Source organism: Mustela putorius, unplaced genomic scaffold, assembly GCF_011764305.1.
Source record: "Mustela putorius furo isolate JIRA1106 unplaced genomic scaffold, ASM1176430v1.1 tig00000731_pilon_pilon_pilon, whole genome shotgun sequence".
Taxonomy (NCBI): Eukaryota; Metazoa; Chordata; class Mammalia; order Carnivora; family Mustelidae; genus Mustela; species Mustela putorius.
In genome coordinates this window covers 469,530-482,918 of record NW_025421461.1, presented here as the reverse complement: position 1 = coordinate 482,918, position 13,389 = coordinate 469,530, and the positions used below count along the sequence as shown (strand labels likewise).

At 54.8% G+C, this 13,389-nt stretch overlaps 1 protein-coding gene and 1 long non-coding RNA gene across 2 annotated transcripts; both read right to left on the bottom strand.

Annotated features, from left to right (window-relative positions):
* Positions 1 to 743: 743 nt before the first annotated feature.
* Positions 744 to 2,606, bottom strand: LOC123393062. The gene is made up of 2 exons (XR_006607758.1): positions 2,256 to 2,606; positions 744 to 2,141 (listed from the first exon to the last, which is right to left on the bottom strand). It is a non-coding gene; the product is annotated as an uncharacterized LOC123393062 (long non-coding RNA).
* Positions 2,607 to 6,978: 4,372 nt separating this feature from the next.
* Positions 6,979 to 11,861, bottom strand: LOC123393058 (nuclear envelope pore membrane protein POM 121-like). The gene is made up of 4 exons (XM_045083678.1): positions 9,842 to 11,861; positions 9,427 to 9,535; positions 9,033 to 9,165; positions 6,979 to 6,982 (listed from the first exon to the last, which is right to left on the bottom strand). The coding sequence occupies exons 1-4, from the start codon at positions 11,774 to 11,776 to the stop codon at positions 6,979 to 6,981; spliced, it is 2,181 nt and encodes a 726-aa protein (XP_044939613.1). The 5' UTR covers positions 11,777 to 11,861.
* Positions 11,862 to 13,389: the final 1,528 nt, after the last annotated feature.

Here is a 13,389-nt window from a genome sequence, read left to right as displayed (position 1 = left end):
AGGCCTCGGGCCCGGGTTCGGCTCCATGTCTTCCCTGCCCCTACTCTCGCCTCCCGCTTCGCGTGCCGTGCCTGCCCCTACCCCGCTTCCCGCTGCAGCCCCCTGTCTTCTGTGGCGAGAGGGGCCTGGGTTGGCGGGTGCGGGGAGAAACGCGGTTGTGTGTAAAAGCGAGCTCCGGGGTGCTTGGGAATGGAGCGGGGTCCGGTCCGCCCGCGGTGGCTCTGGGGGGGGGGGAAGGGATGGGGAGAGGGCGGTGTCGGGTGTCGGCCTCCGGGGCCAGTGGCGGGGCCCGGCAGGCCTGCGGGGGCCTCCGCCGTCACGGGCCGGCAGCGTCGGGGTTTCAGCTTCCCGCGCGTTGTCCAAGGACGCAATCGGCGTCGAGGCGGGGTGGCCTATGGCCTCGTGTCCCCCACCCACTGTCCAGGTACCTAGCGCGACCTGGCGCAGAGGTTTAAAGACCCTTTAGGGGTGGCTCGTCTGCCTAGGGTCGGGGTTCGTCGGGCCTGTGGGGAGGAGGGTTCCCTTCTCCCCCAGACTCCGACGCCCACCGCACCCGCGGGGCCGTGGTTGCTGCGCCATGCCACGGTCTTTACAGGCTGTTGGGAGGGGGCTACCCAGCGGCCGTGTCGGGCCTTTCAGGTGCCCCGTGTTCCTCGATGTGTGTGTTTGGTGCGGGGGAGGCAGGTGGGAAGCCCCTGGGCCCTGTGGAGTGAAAAAAAAAATAAAAAGTAAAGAAAACCCAATAAAGGAAGCTTAAAATTTTAATTTGATTTTCCTGCCTAATTTGCTTTCTGAAAACCCTATTGCCCATAATTAAGAGTCCATGGGCCTTACAAAGCCAACCATGACTTAATCCTCCAAGAAGTCAGGGGGAAGGAGGCGCCCAGATGCCAGTGGAGCCCCGCCCATAGGCGAGTGGAGACCGGAAGAGAGTGGAGAACAGCGACTGTTGCCTGGATGAATGTGGGGGGGATGGCGCAGCGCCTTTCCCGCCCCCCCTCGTGTCCCCTCTGGGCTCCCCTGCCCGTCTTCTCCGTCCGGGGCTGGCGCCGCGTCCCCCCCACCCCCGCCGCGCCGCTTTGGCGCGCCTGCCTTGTCCCTGGTCTCAGCCCTCCCGTGCCCCACCTTCCCCGCGGAGGGCGGGTCAAGGGCTTGCGGAGGGGTGCGCGCTCGCGCGGCTGCCTTCGCCCTCGCGCGGGTCTTTCCCGGGACCGCGGCGCGGCGGCCGACCCTCATGGCGCCTTCCGGGTGTGGTTTGGGCCCGCCCCCCACCCCCGGGGGCCTCAGAGCCTCGGCTCTTGAGGGTCGCCGGCCCTGCCACCTCCCTCCGCCAGCTCTGGATGGTTCTCTCTCGTTCCGTCGGGCGTCTGCTCTGACCCTGCCATTCCCCGCTCAGTGTCTCTCCCCTCCGGCCCTCCGCCCAGGCCTCGGGCCCCAGTTCCGCTCCTCGCCTTCCCTGCACCTGCTCTTGCTCCCTGCTTCGCGTGCCCTGCCTGCCCGGGCCTCGCTTCCTGCTGCAGCCCCCTCGCCGCCTTTGGCGTGAGGGGCCTGGGTTGGCGGGTACGGGGTGGTACACGGTTGTGGGTAACAGCGAGCTTTGGGGTGCTTGAGAAGGGAGGAAGGGTCCGGTCCTCCCCTGGTGGCTCTGGCGGGGGTGGGAAGGGATGGGGAGAGGGCGGTGTCGGGTGTAGGCCTCGGGGGCCAGTGGCGGCGCCGGGCGGGACTGCGGCGGCCTCCCCAGTCACTGGCCGGCAGCGTCCGGGTTTCCGCGCCTCGCGGGTTGGCCGCAGACGCAATCTGCGTCGAGGCGGGGTGGCCTGTGGCCTCGTGTCCCCCCTCCTGCTTCCCCTATCCCCCCACCCCCTGTCCAGGTACTTAGCGCGTCTGGGCGCGGACATTTAAAGACCGTTTGGGGATCCCTTGTCCGCCTAGAGTCGGGGCGGTCGGGCCCGTGGGGAGGAGGGTTCCCTTCTCCCCCAGACTCCGCCACCCACCGCACCCCGGGGGCCATGGTTGCTGCGCCAAGCCATGGTCTTTGCGCGACGGACGGGAGGGGGCTACCCGGCGGCCCCATGGCGCAGTGCGTGTGCCTCGCGTTCCTTGATGTGTTGGGGGGTGGGAGGTGCTAACTCCCTGGGCGCCTGTGGAGTGAAAAAAAAAAAACCAAATTAAGGAAGCTTAAATTTTTAATTTGATTTTCCTGCCTAATTTGCCTTCTAAAACCCTATTGCCCATAATTAAAACAGTCCATGTACCTTACAAAGGCAACCATGACTTAATCCTCCAAGAAGTCAGGGGGAAGGAGGAGCCCAGATGCCAGTGGAGCCCCGCCCATAGGCGAATGGAGCCTGGAAGCGAGTTTAGTACAGCGACCTGTCGCCTGGATGAAAGGGGGGGGGATGGCGCAGCGCCTTTCCCGCCTCCCCCGCCGTGTCCCCTCTGGGCTCCCCTGCCCTTCTTCTCCATCTGGGGCTGGCGCCGCGTCACCCCCTGCCGCGCCCCTTTGGCGCGCCTGCCTTGTCCCTAGTCTCAGCCCTTCCGCGCCCTGCCTTCCCCTCGGAGGGCGGGTCAAGGGCTTGCGGAGGGTGCACGCCCGCGCCGCTGTCTTCGCCCTCGCGCCGGTCCTTTGCGGTCGCTGCGCCAGCACAGTGCCCTCGGCGCGTTTCGGGACGCGCGGCGCGGCGGCCGGCCCCCGTGCGCCTTCCGGGGGTGGTTCGGGCCAGCCCCCCACCCCCGGGTGCCTCAGAGCCTTGGCTCACGCCGGGCGCCCGCCGGCCGCCACCTCCCTCCGCCCGCCCTGGATGGTTCTCTCTCGGTCCGTCGGACGTCTGCTCCGACCCTGCCGTTCCCAGCTCCGTGTCTCTCCCCTCCGGCCCCCCGCCGAGGCCTCGTGCCGGGTTTGGCTCCTCGCCTTCCCCGCCCGTGCTCTCGGGCCCTGCTTCGCGCGCCCTGCCTGCCTGTGCCCCGCTTCCCGCTGCAGCCCCCTGGCCTTCTGTGGCGAGAGGGGCCTGGGTTCGCGGGTGCGGGGAGGGATGCGTCTGTGGGTAAAAGCGAGCTTTGGGGTGCTTGGGAAGGGAGAGGGGTCCTGTCCGCCCCCGGTCGCTCTGGCGGGGCGGGGGGAATGCGGAGAGGGCGGTGTCGGGTGTCGGCCTCTGGGGGCCAGTGGCGGCTCCCAGCGGGACTGGTGGGGCCTCCCCAGTCACAGGCTGTCAGCGTCTGGGTTTCCGCTCTCCGCGGTTTGGCCGCGGACGCAATAGGCGTCGAGGCGGGGTGGCCTGTGGCCTCGTGTCCCCCCTCCTGCTTCGCCTGTTCCCCCACCCCCTGTCCGGGTACCTAGCGCGTCCTGGCGGGGAGGTTTAAAGACCCTTTGGGGGTTGCCCTTCTGCCTAGGGTCGGGGCAGTCTGGCCTTGGGGAGGAGGGGGAACCCCCTGGGCGCCTGTGGAGTGAAAAAAAGAAAAGAAAAGAAAAGAAAGTACCCCATTAAGGAAGCATAAATTAAACCTGTCAGCCTAAGCACTGCCATCAGCTCACAATAAGGAAAAGGATCATCTCTGGCTCCCAGTGATTCAATCATTGTTATCATAAAATTTTTATTATTTAATACTTTGTTAATGTATTACTTTATTATGTTTTAATTTAGTTTATCAATTGTTATATTTATTATAAGTGTGTATAATTACATACATGCCATAAGCGTGATATATAGATTATATCATTTCATACATATTAATATTTATACATGAATGATATGTAGATGATTATAATTATTATTGATCATTATTGTAATTATGTACAGTACTGATCATAGTTGTTATGAAATACAGTTTCTCTATCCATAGAAGGTGTTCAGTTGTCTGAAGAGAGCTTAAGAGAGGGGTTCCAGTCTACGGAACTTTCTAAATCTGACAAGGAACCAGGCAGGACTGGACCCACAAGCTCTGCAGAGGCCCTCCTGGAAAGCCAAGCCACATCTCCGCAGTGATTGGCCCCAGATAGCTTTTCTTGTTCTTGCTCCCAACTTTGCACACACACCCCCGAACTTTAGACCAAGAGGGGAAATAGATATGCTCTTCAGATATGGTCTATGACATAGAACGGCCCTCTTCTGTCAGCTCCTGTCCTGCTCCTCCACCCCAACTTTCCAGCTCCGCTGCCTGCCTTTGACTTGAGTCTCTGCCAAATGCAGGGGGGTGGAGGTGCCCCCCTGACTCACTATCCTGTTGTCAGTAAGTAGTTCCTGTCCTGTCCTGAGTGATTGTTCATTATCTCGGGACTCTCTCTCCCTCTCCCTCCCCCTCTGCACCTTCCTCTGTTCTTCACACAAGAGCTAGCACATGCAGTCTCTCTCAAATAAATAAAGCCAGGACCCCTGGGTGGCTCAGTCAGTTAAGCATGTGCCTTCGCCTCAGGTCATGATCCTGGGGTCCTGGGGTCAGATAGAGTCCCACAACGGCTTCCCTGCTCAGCAGAAGAGTCTGCTTTTCCCTCTCCCTCTGCCTGCTGCTCCCACTGCATATGCTCTCTCTCTCTTAAATAAATACATAAAGAAAGTCTTTATGAAATATAAAAATTCACATAAAAATTCCAAATTGTACTGTGGTTCTAAATCAGGACCCTAGGTCAGAAAGTAGCCAACTGAAAAGAGTTATTGGCACTTATTGTGACTTAGGAGAGAACAGTTCTCCCTATGGAGGCCAACCCAGAGCCATGCATGCCTCCTGGAGTCCCTGCTTCAAACAGCCATGAAAACAGAATATCGGGCCCTGCAAGCTGCCTGTAAGAGAATTAACCGAGTGCTCTCGGGAAGATGCAGCACAGGTATAGACATGACACAACAGGTGGACAACTATTTGCAAAACAGCAATATGTCAAAGCTGCATTAGAATTGTATTATCTCAAAGTACTGTCTAGAAACCAACGTTATCCAATAATACATCCTGTAAGTGTGCAAATGCGGAGACCGTGAATGTGGCTAAGAATCCAGAGTCTGTCATTGGTTCCACATAAAGAAAGACTTGTGGATTCAGAAATCTCTGCCCTCCATCAAAAACAAGGGGAAAGATTGATTTGTCATGGCATTATGAGGAGGCTGTTTCTGAGAGATCATAACAACAACAACAACAACAACAACAACAACAAAAATGCAAGGGTTTGGTAAATGTGGGATGGAGTGCTGTCTTTCCACGAAGGAGAGAGGAAGCAAGGGTGAGAAAAGGTACATGGGTCTCGTCCAGGCATCGTGGCAAAGCTGTCTCTTGAGATGGCATCCACTTCAGTGCTGGGAAATCTGTACTTTTAGTTCACCGCATGGTGTGCAGGTCCCACAGAATCTGGAGATTTCCTCCAATGTGCCACGTGAGTCCAAGAGCCTATTCCCTGGAGTTTGGCAGCACAGGGTTGGTTAGCAAGACCTGATATGGGCCTTTCCAAAGGACTCGAAGAGGGTTTTTTTCTGGAATTCTTTTCCAGTAGACAAGATCTCCAGGTTGCAAGATGTGATGCTTAAGGTCATCTCCTTAAATGCACTGGGAAACCACTCCTCTCCCAAAGCATGGTTATTTTTAACATGAACAATTAAGCCCTTACATATTAATTTCCTTTCATTTTATTTATAAATTACCTTTATTAATTTTCACAGCCTGAAATTCACTGGATGGAAAAATCTAAGTCAAAATGTGAGGTTACTACATCTACTCGCATTGGAGGTACCTAGAGGAATACGTATAAAATTTACTCTACAGGAATGTGCTTTAAAGCCAGGCATTAATATATTCTTATTGAAAAACTTTTGAGGAAATAATCAGAACCCACACAGCAGGAAGAATGTGAACCAAAGAAGAAGGTGGAGGAGGAGGAGGAGGAGGGGACAGGGGCAGGGAGGGGAGGGAAGGGGAGGGGCAGGAGAAGGAGAAGAAAAGCTTGCAAAGACCACATACAGCAAATGACAGACTCTGTATATTTTCAAAAGAACGTATTGACATCAAGATGAAAGATTACCAAAAATATCCAGACATTTGAAAGGAACCCAGGAGAAACTTCTAGAATTGACAAATGAAATAACTAAAATTATAAACTCAGCTAGAGGGCTAAGCAAATACAGAGGAATTAATTAACTAGAAGCCAGATTTGAAGGTACTCTCAACAATGCCACAAGGATTAGAACATGGAAAATGTGGATAAAGCTCTCCATGAAATTTTAAAGCACTTAAAAGGTCTTCAAATGTACTGGCACAGCCTCCTACATGGGAATCTCTCTTTTCTTCCTCCGTGACCTCATTTGGTATCATTTCCCCATGACCCAGAAGCTTCATTCACTCTTGTGGAATATGCTGCGATGGTTCATTTTTTGTGTTGGCTTCGCTGGACCACAGGGTGCCCAATTGGGTGAAACTTTGCTCTGGGCCTATGAGATTGTTTCTGGATGAGACTAACATTGGAATCGGTTACTAAGTAAAACAGATTGCCACCCCAATGCTGCCGGGCCTCATCCTACTGGTTGAGCCAGAACAAAAAGGCTGAGTAAGGGAGAAGCCCCTCTTTCTAACCCTCTGTCTTTGAGCTGGGACATTGGTCTTCTCCTGCCTGGATCATAACCATGTGAGCCAGTTTCTAATAAATCCCTCTAGAGGGAGATGACATGGAGATGTAGGTGTAAATAGTTAGTTGTTTCTCTGGAGAATGCAGACTAATACACATTCAATTCCTCCTCCTGACTTAGTTCCATTGATTTAACCCCTTCCTTTCTTTGGGAAATGAGGATCCCAGTTAGATGCCCTTTCTGACCTAAGCACTTTAGACCACACAGATCCGCAATTCCTGCCCCAGTGAATGGAAACACCACTCTGTGGTCCAGATGGTGGATCTGCATCGTCACAGCTCTGTCCAAGGGAGGCTTCGGGTAGTTTGCCATGTTCCCCCAGGGCCACGAGAAGCCCTTATTATTTGCCAAGTGGACTGATAAGAGGCCACATCCTGTGTCAGCTACAGGAGAAACAGAGCAGAACAAGTGGATGAACCCAAAGAGCAGACCACTTGCAAATGAAAAATGAAATGAAATGAAAAATTGAATGAGAAATGAAATGGAAAAATGCTTGTTCAATCAATTCTCATTGAAATTAGGAAATCTGGGTTGCAATTCAGATAAAAATTAGCAACTTAATAAGGCAGGTGGGTATTTTAAAATTTTTCTTATGAAGACAGGAAACCTGCACTGGGGAGAGTTAAAATCCCTTTCAACTGATGATTAAACAAAAAATTCAAATGATTTATTTGACCAAGAAACAGTGGATCTCAATCTAAAGACATCTCAAGGGAAAAAAAAATAGGACTGATAGAATGAGAGTGCAGATTTAGACATTAACTAAATTGAGAAGAGAATATATGAAAATGATGGATATAGAAATATCATGGAAACCCACAGACTTGCCACATTGCTTATATGTAAATGTCACAGTAAAGTACTTCTACTTATGCTCAAGTTCCAGGCCATGCTGTACTATGTGATACATCCCAGACCCATATTAGTAGTCATGATGGTGGTAATTTAACTGTGGATATTAAACACCTTCAAGATACTATTCAGGGCATTCCCTGTGATCCTTACAATCAGTTCCAAGTATGAGTTTCACTCAAAGGATTAATAATATTCTATCTGATGTAAACCCCTTTGCTTGGATCAAAACACTGGTGCCGGCATTATAGGTGGAATGATGAGACTTTTTATTGCTATAATCATTTTATGCTTAGTCCTCAGATGCTCACGGAAATCTTTCTGATGACTTAATGGTTTGAGAACTTGCAAAATGGATTTTGCTGCTTCTGCATTAACAAAAAGGGGGAAATGTAACCGTCCCTCAGAATGATAGGCTGCTTAAAATATCACTAATGAGAAATGGTAGTGGTCAGGCAAGCATGCTTGACGATGACCTTGAGAAAACCCGAACTAGCAGCAGGCCACTGGTGGAGAGGAGGATACATGTCCTTGAAGCCCAGCTGCTCAGGGTGGAACATGACCTGTTTCCCTTTTCCATTGTCTCCCCTGCCTCATGAAAGCCTGCTGTTAGAATAATCCCTTTATGTGCACTTGCTCAGCCAAAAATTCCAAGCACAGCCTACTCTGTTTACCTACAAGACTATGGTCGATGTAGGCCTCCCATTCCTTCTGGTTGACCTACAAGACTCATGACTAATGTATAACCTCCTCATTTGTTGGTTGTGATCTTATTCTAATAAATACGGGACTGAGGAGTTTTGGGGGGTGACAGTCCTTTCAGCATGGTCCCTGCTCCCTCCCTCTCCCAGGTGACTTGTTTGTTCCTCATTCTTCTCCCCAGTGCCCTCAGGAAGGGGCCCCCAAATGCCTGGCAGAGGGAAGAGATGCACGGAGGGAGGCCTGGTGCTTGTGTGAAGTGGGATGTCACTCAGCGCTCAGGGAGCTGTCACACCCTCAAGGCAAAGCTGTCCTCCTGTGCCCTGAGCCACAACCTTTGATGCCAGACCTATACTCTAGGCCAAGAGTGTCTTTACATCACCCTAGGGCTGTGAAGCAAAAAGATTCCGTGGGGTCCCCAGTGGGAGAGCAGCAGCGCTTCCAATAGACAAGGGTGAGTCTCCCCACTTTGCCCTCCCCAGGCCAGTGTTCTCCCAGGCCCATGCCCGAAACGGAAAACCTACTCTCACTCTTCAAGGGTCCATCCTTCTTGCCCTACCCGCTCTGCTGGGCCACGGGAACCTGGAAACGATGGCGTCGGGCTTCCCATGCCAGCACCCATTCGGCCCCCAACTTTTGCCCACTTGACCCACAGAAGAGACTCAGGAGAGCTATGCAGAGAAACTAGAACAGGCTTTAATTAACGAAATTAACACTACCTAAAGGTTCTGCGAAGAACATGGGGAGAGGGGAGGGGAAGCCTGTGGGCAGCGGCAGGAGTCCCAGGAGCTGTGGGACTGGAGGCCAAAGGGACACGGATCTCCATGTACTGTCCCAAGGCCCATGCCCCCTGGGATCACAGACGAGGCCTCAAGCCCCCACCTTCCTTCAAACTGCTGGTTCAGGGATTGGGAAGTTTTCCCAACGTTGGCTGGCAGGCTGGGAGCCAGGTTTTGCTCCAGGACCGGGCTTGATTTGTGTCTCTCATTCCACACTAGTCTTGCACCGGTGTCATCTAGAAGGAAGTGCAACACCGGCTACTTTTCCAGGAAGCTATCCGCTCAGCCGAGCCTCTGCCTCTTGGAAGCGGGCTGTGATTTGGAGGAAAACGGCTTGTTGCCCGGTGCAGATCTTTTGCGTCCTCTCCGGTGCTGGGCAGGAAATGAGGGGTTCTTTGTGGCAAGGCTGCTTGTTGGGGCCCTGCTCGTTCCTGCTGTAATGCTCAGAGCCCCAAACCTGGAGCACAGATCTGCAACTACATCTCCTCTCCCCAAACCTGGGGGTGCTGCGGTAAGCCCCATGCTGATGGGGGCCAGCATTGTGTTGCCAGCTTGGGGGCCGGGCTGCTGGCTGTTGGGCCCAGCATGGGACACGGCGCCTGGCACCTGGGGGGCAGTTGCCAAGCCAGAGGCAGAGGCAGTGGGCTGTGATGTGGATGAAAATGCTTTGTTGCAGGGTGCAGCTCTTTTGCACCTAATGAATCGCTGGGCAGGGAATGAGGGGGTCTTGGTGGCAAGGCTGGTCTGGGCTGTGCTGACCAGAGAGGTGGGGCCACTAGGAGGAGAGGCCAGGACGCCCCCATCCCCGCAGGCAGCCTTGCTGGCAGAGCTAATGCCATCTGACCTGGACCTCTTCCTGCTCTGGTGCCTGGGGATGTGACTGAAGCTAGGGGCACTCGGGGCTCCCGACACAGGCTGGTTCGTCGTGCCGGCTCCAGCGGTCCCCGACAGGGTGCTCTGGCGTGGGTGGCCCCCTGTGTTTGGGCCCAGGCTTGCCCTGGAGCCCTGTGGGCCGCTTGGGGCCCTGCTCGTTCCTGCTGTAATGCTCAGAGCCCCAAACCTGGAGCACAGATCTGGGACATCACCACCTCTCCCAAAACCTGAGGGTGCTGCGGAAAACCCCATGCTGATGAGGACCAGCATTGTGCTGCCCCCTGGGGGGCGGGGCTGCTGGCTAATGCGCCCAGCATGGGACACAGCGCCAGGCACCTGGGGGGCTGCTGTCAAGCCAGGGGCTGCGGCTGCGCCAGAGGCGAGTACAGCAGGGGAGGTAGCCGAACCTGGCTGGGCACTGGCACGGGTGCCCCGGGAGGCAGAGGCGGGTAAAGGAACCACATAAACTGCCTGAGTGCCACTGCCCAAGGACAGCTGGACTACCGTTGTGCTCAGGGCCTGGAGTGGGACTGGAGCCTGAGCTGCCGGCTGTCCATGGAGGGGAGAGCTGTGAAGGGGGCTGGCTCCGGGCCACTGCCCACCAACAGCCCCGAATGGGGCCTGGGCAGTGGATCCCGGGTTGCCACTTCCTCCAGGCAGCGCAGGCAGCCCTGTGGGGACTGTGACTGAGACCATGTTGTCCCCGGGCTGCATCAAGAGGGCCTGGGTAGATGCAACGTTGCTCCCACTGCAGCCAGGGTGAGACCCCAAGAGGAGAGGCTGGGAAGAACCTGAGGAAGAACCGGAGGTGACCTGGGAGTCAGAGGCCGGCAGGGGAGCAGCCACTGCAGCAGGCAGGGCCAAGGCACTGGGTGGGCTAGTTGGGCCACAGCTGCAGGTGGCCTCTGTGTCCCCTCGAAGAGCATCTTGAATGCGGTGGAGAGCAGCTGTCTTTTCCCGGTCAAGGTCCTCAGCAGTCACTCGAAACCCCGGCTGAGGGGGTGACGGCAGCCTCAGAGGCTCCCCTCGCCTGTGTGGCAGCAGACAAACCTTGCGTTTTCCGGACCTGGAACAGTCAGCTGGGGATGAGCAGTTCCTCTGCGTTGTTTTCTGCCTGGTGGTGGTATCGGCATCCTTTTCCGGCTGGTTCTTCTGGCGAAGTGCAGGCACTCCGGCAGGACACAAGGGGCTCTTTTGGCTGACTTTTTTGGGGGACCTCGGGGGCCACGCGGCCTGACTTGTGGCCAGACCCCTCCTCCTCTGCACCGGGTAGCAGCCCATGGTGGAACTGTAAGAACTGGTAATGGCATTTCGAGTGGGGCAGGAGCTCCTATGGGAGCTGGGGGACTTCTTACTGTATGGGTCTTCTGAGCTCTCTTCCTGGGGGACGGCTCCCAGCAGAGGCCCAGGCCTGGGCACAAAGGAAGTGAGGCCTCCGTGGACCCCCAGGGGACTAAATGCCCTCTGTGGGGTCCCAGTGCCTTGAGGGTCCTTTCTGTGAGGACCCTGGGCCTGGGCCAACCCTTTGCCGCTCCGACTGGGGCCTCTGCCTACCCGCTCCGCTGTGGAGACATCATGGACATTCCTGGGTGCCGAGGGCTGCAGCCCGGTGACGAACCGCTTCTGCAGCACACAGGGGGTGACCGTGTCCACGATGGACTCGCAGTTGCGGCGGCAGGACACCTGCGATCCAGGAGCTGACAGCATCGCCTTCAGCCGGCAGCCCCACCTGCAGAAGGTGGTGAGGAGTCCCAGAAAAAGAAGGCGCAGGGTCTCCAGGATCCCGGAGAAAGCTGCTAGGAGTGAGCATGGTTGCCAACTCGTGGAGGACCGCCTGCGAATGGACCCCGGGGCGTGGACCGCCGGTCGAGCCCTGGGCGCCACGAGTTGTCTGCGGCCACAGGGAGCCAGGTGGGGGCCCCGCAGAGCCCGGGGATGGGGGGAGGGGCACGGCCTGCTCAAGGAGGTGCCCATAGAGCAGTAAGGTAAGGCTAGACGCTGAGGATAGCGACCTAGGCTCCCAGTGCTCTCCTTCAGCTGCCAAGTCGCAGCTGAAGGCCTAGAGCACAATGTGGGACCTGTTGCCAGGACACAGCTCTAGAACCTGGAGCCTGAGGAGTGAGCGCGCGTGCAGGAACCCCTGTGCACTCACACAGCTTCTGTTGGGTCATCACCCGGGTCATGAGTCAGGCCTGCAAAGGTGCTGTGGAGGGGTCCACTCCCTCGTTCCCCACACTTGGGGGGTTCACAGATCTCTTGGGCTTGAAGGCTAAACTGAGGAAGAGAAATGGGGGCACAGTGGGTGCCAGCCATCTCCCCTGGCTACTTCTGGGTGGGAACAAGGGAGACTTTACTTTTCATTGTACATCCTCTAGACCATATTTTGTTTTTAAGATTTAATTTTAAAATAAAATTTAAATGTGGGTCTCCATTGTCCCATCAAAGCATTTCTTTTTTTTTTTTCCCATCAAAGCATTTCTCAAGGCATTGAGCCCAATGTGGGGCTCAGACTTACAACTCTGAGACCCAGTCACAGGTTCCTCTGCCGAGCCAGCCAGGCGCCCCAGAAGATAAACTTTCATGAGGGAAACATTTTTTTGAAAAGACTCTTTCCTCCTATCTTGTCTCCCAGCTACCCTGATCGCAAGAGGCCCCATGGAGCCCAGCAGCACAATAAGAAATGTTGTATCACGTTGTATCAGACCTCAAAGCTAACTATGTAGTCATTCCTTCCATCATTTCCCAAAAGTTCCATTCATTTCTGTGCAAACTTGGAATTCTCCTGAAGATAGGCAAGTATTCTCCTAGAGCAGTAGATGTACGGCTCTTGCGTTTCAGAAATCCCCCAGTGTCCCTGCCTTCCATCTGGGGCTTCAGGGTTGCCATGAGCCCACCCACCCAAGGCAGGGGGTGTCCTTTCATGGACTCCTCAGCTGAGGCCGGTCACAGCAGGACGGAGCCCGCCCGCTGCTGAGGTCCACCTGTGGCAGCTGTGCGCTTGGCCTGAGGCCCCTCTGCGGGCCACATACTGTCCATGCCTACAGCGGTCCTGTGGGAGGACTGGAAACTTGTTCACCATCTGTGGATACTTGGTAAGGTCCTTGCAAAGTGATAGCTCAGCTCCCTTGTGAGAGCAGGGGAATCTACAGTTCCCGGTATTGAAATCTAGGATTTTCCTTACCAATATTTCAGTACTTCTGAAATCTCACAGAAGTGGAAAAGGCAGGATCTAAAGTTTAAACATACACAGCATGCCTCCTATGATACAGACCAACAGAGATTACTGCTCATGTCCGCTGAAAGTTGTGCAAGTAGTTAAAAGCTAGCAAAGGCAGACACAAAGCAATTTTATATCAGTACTAGAGGACATGTGAATCATTTGATATATTAGACAGCACAGTGCAGAGGAATGAGGAAATGAGCTATTGCTACATTTCACTAACATGACCTTGAGTGAACAAGCCGGAAATAAAAAAGGACCTAACGTGTTTTTTGCATCACTGTTGTAGCTTTGATTCCTCCTGTTTGTTTCCTAACTTTGCATTCACCTACATTCTGGCACAATAGCAAATAACATTCGTGGAAAC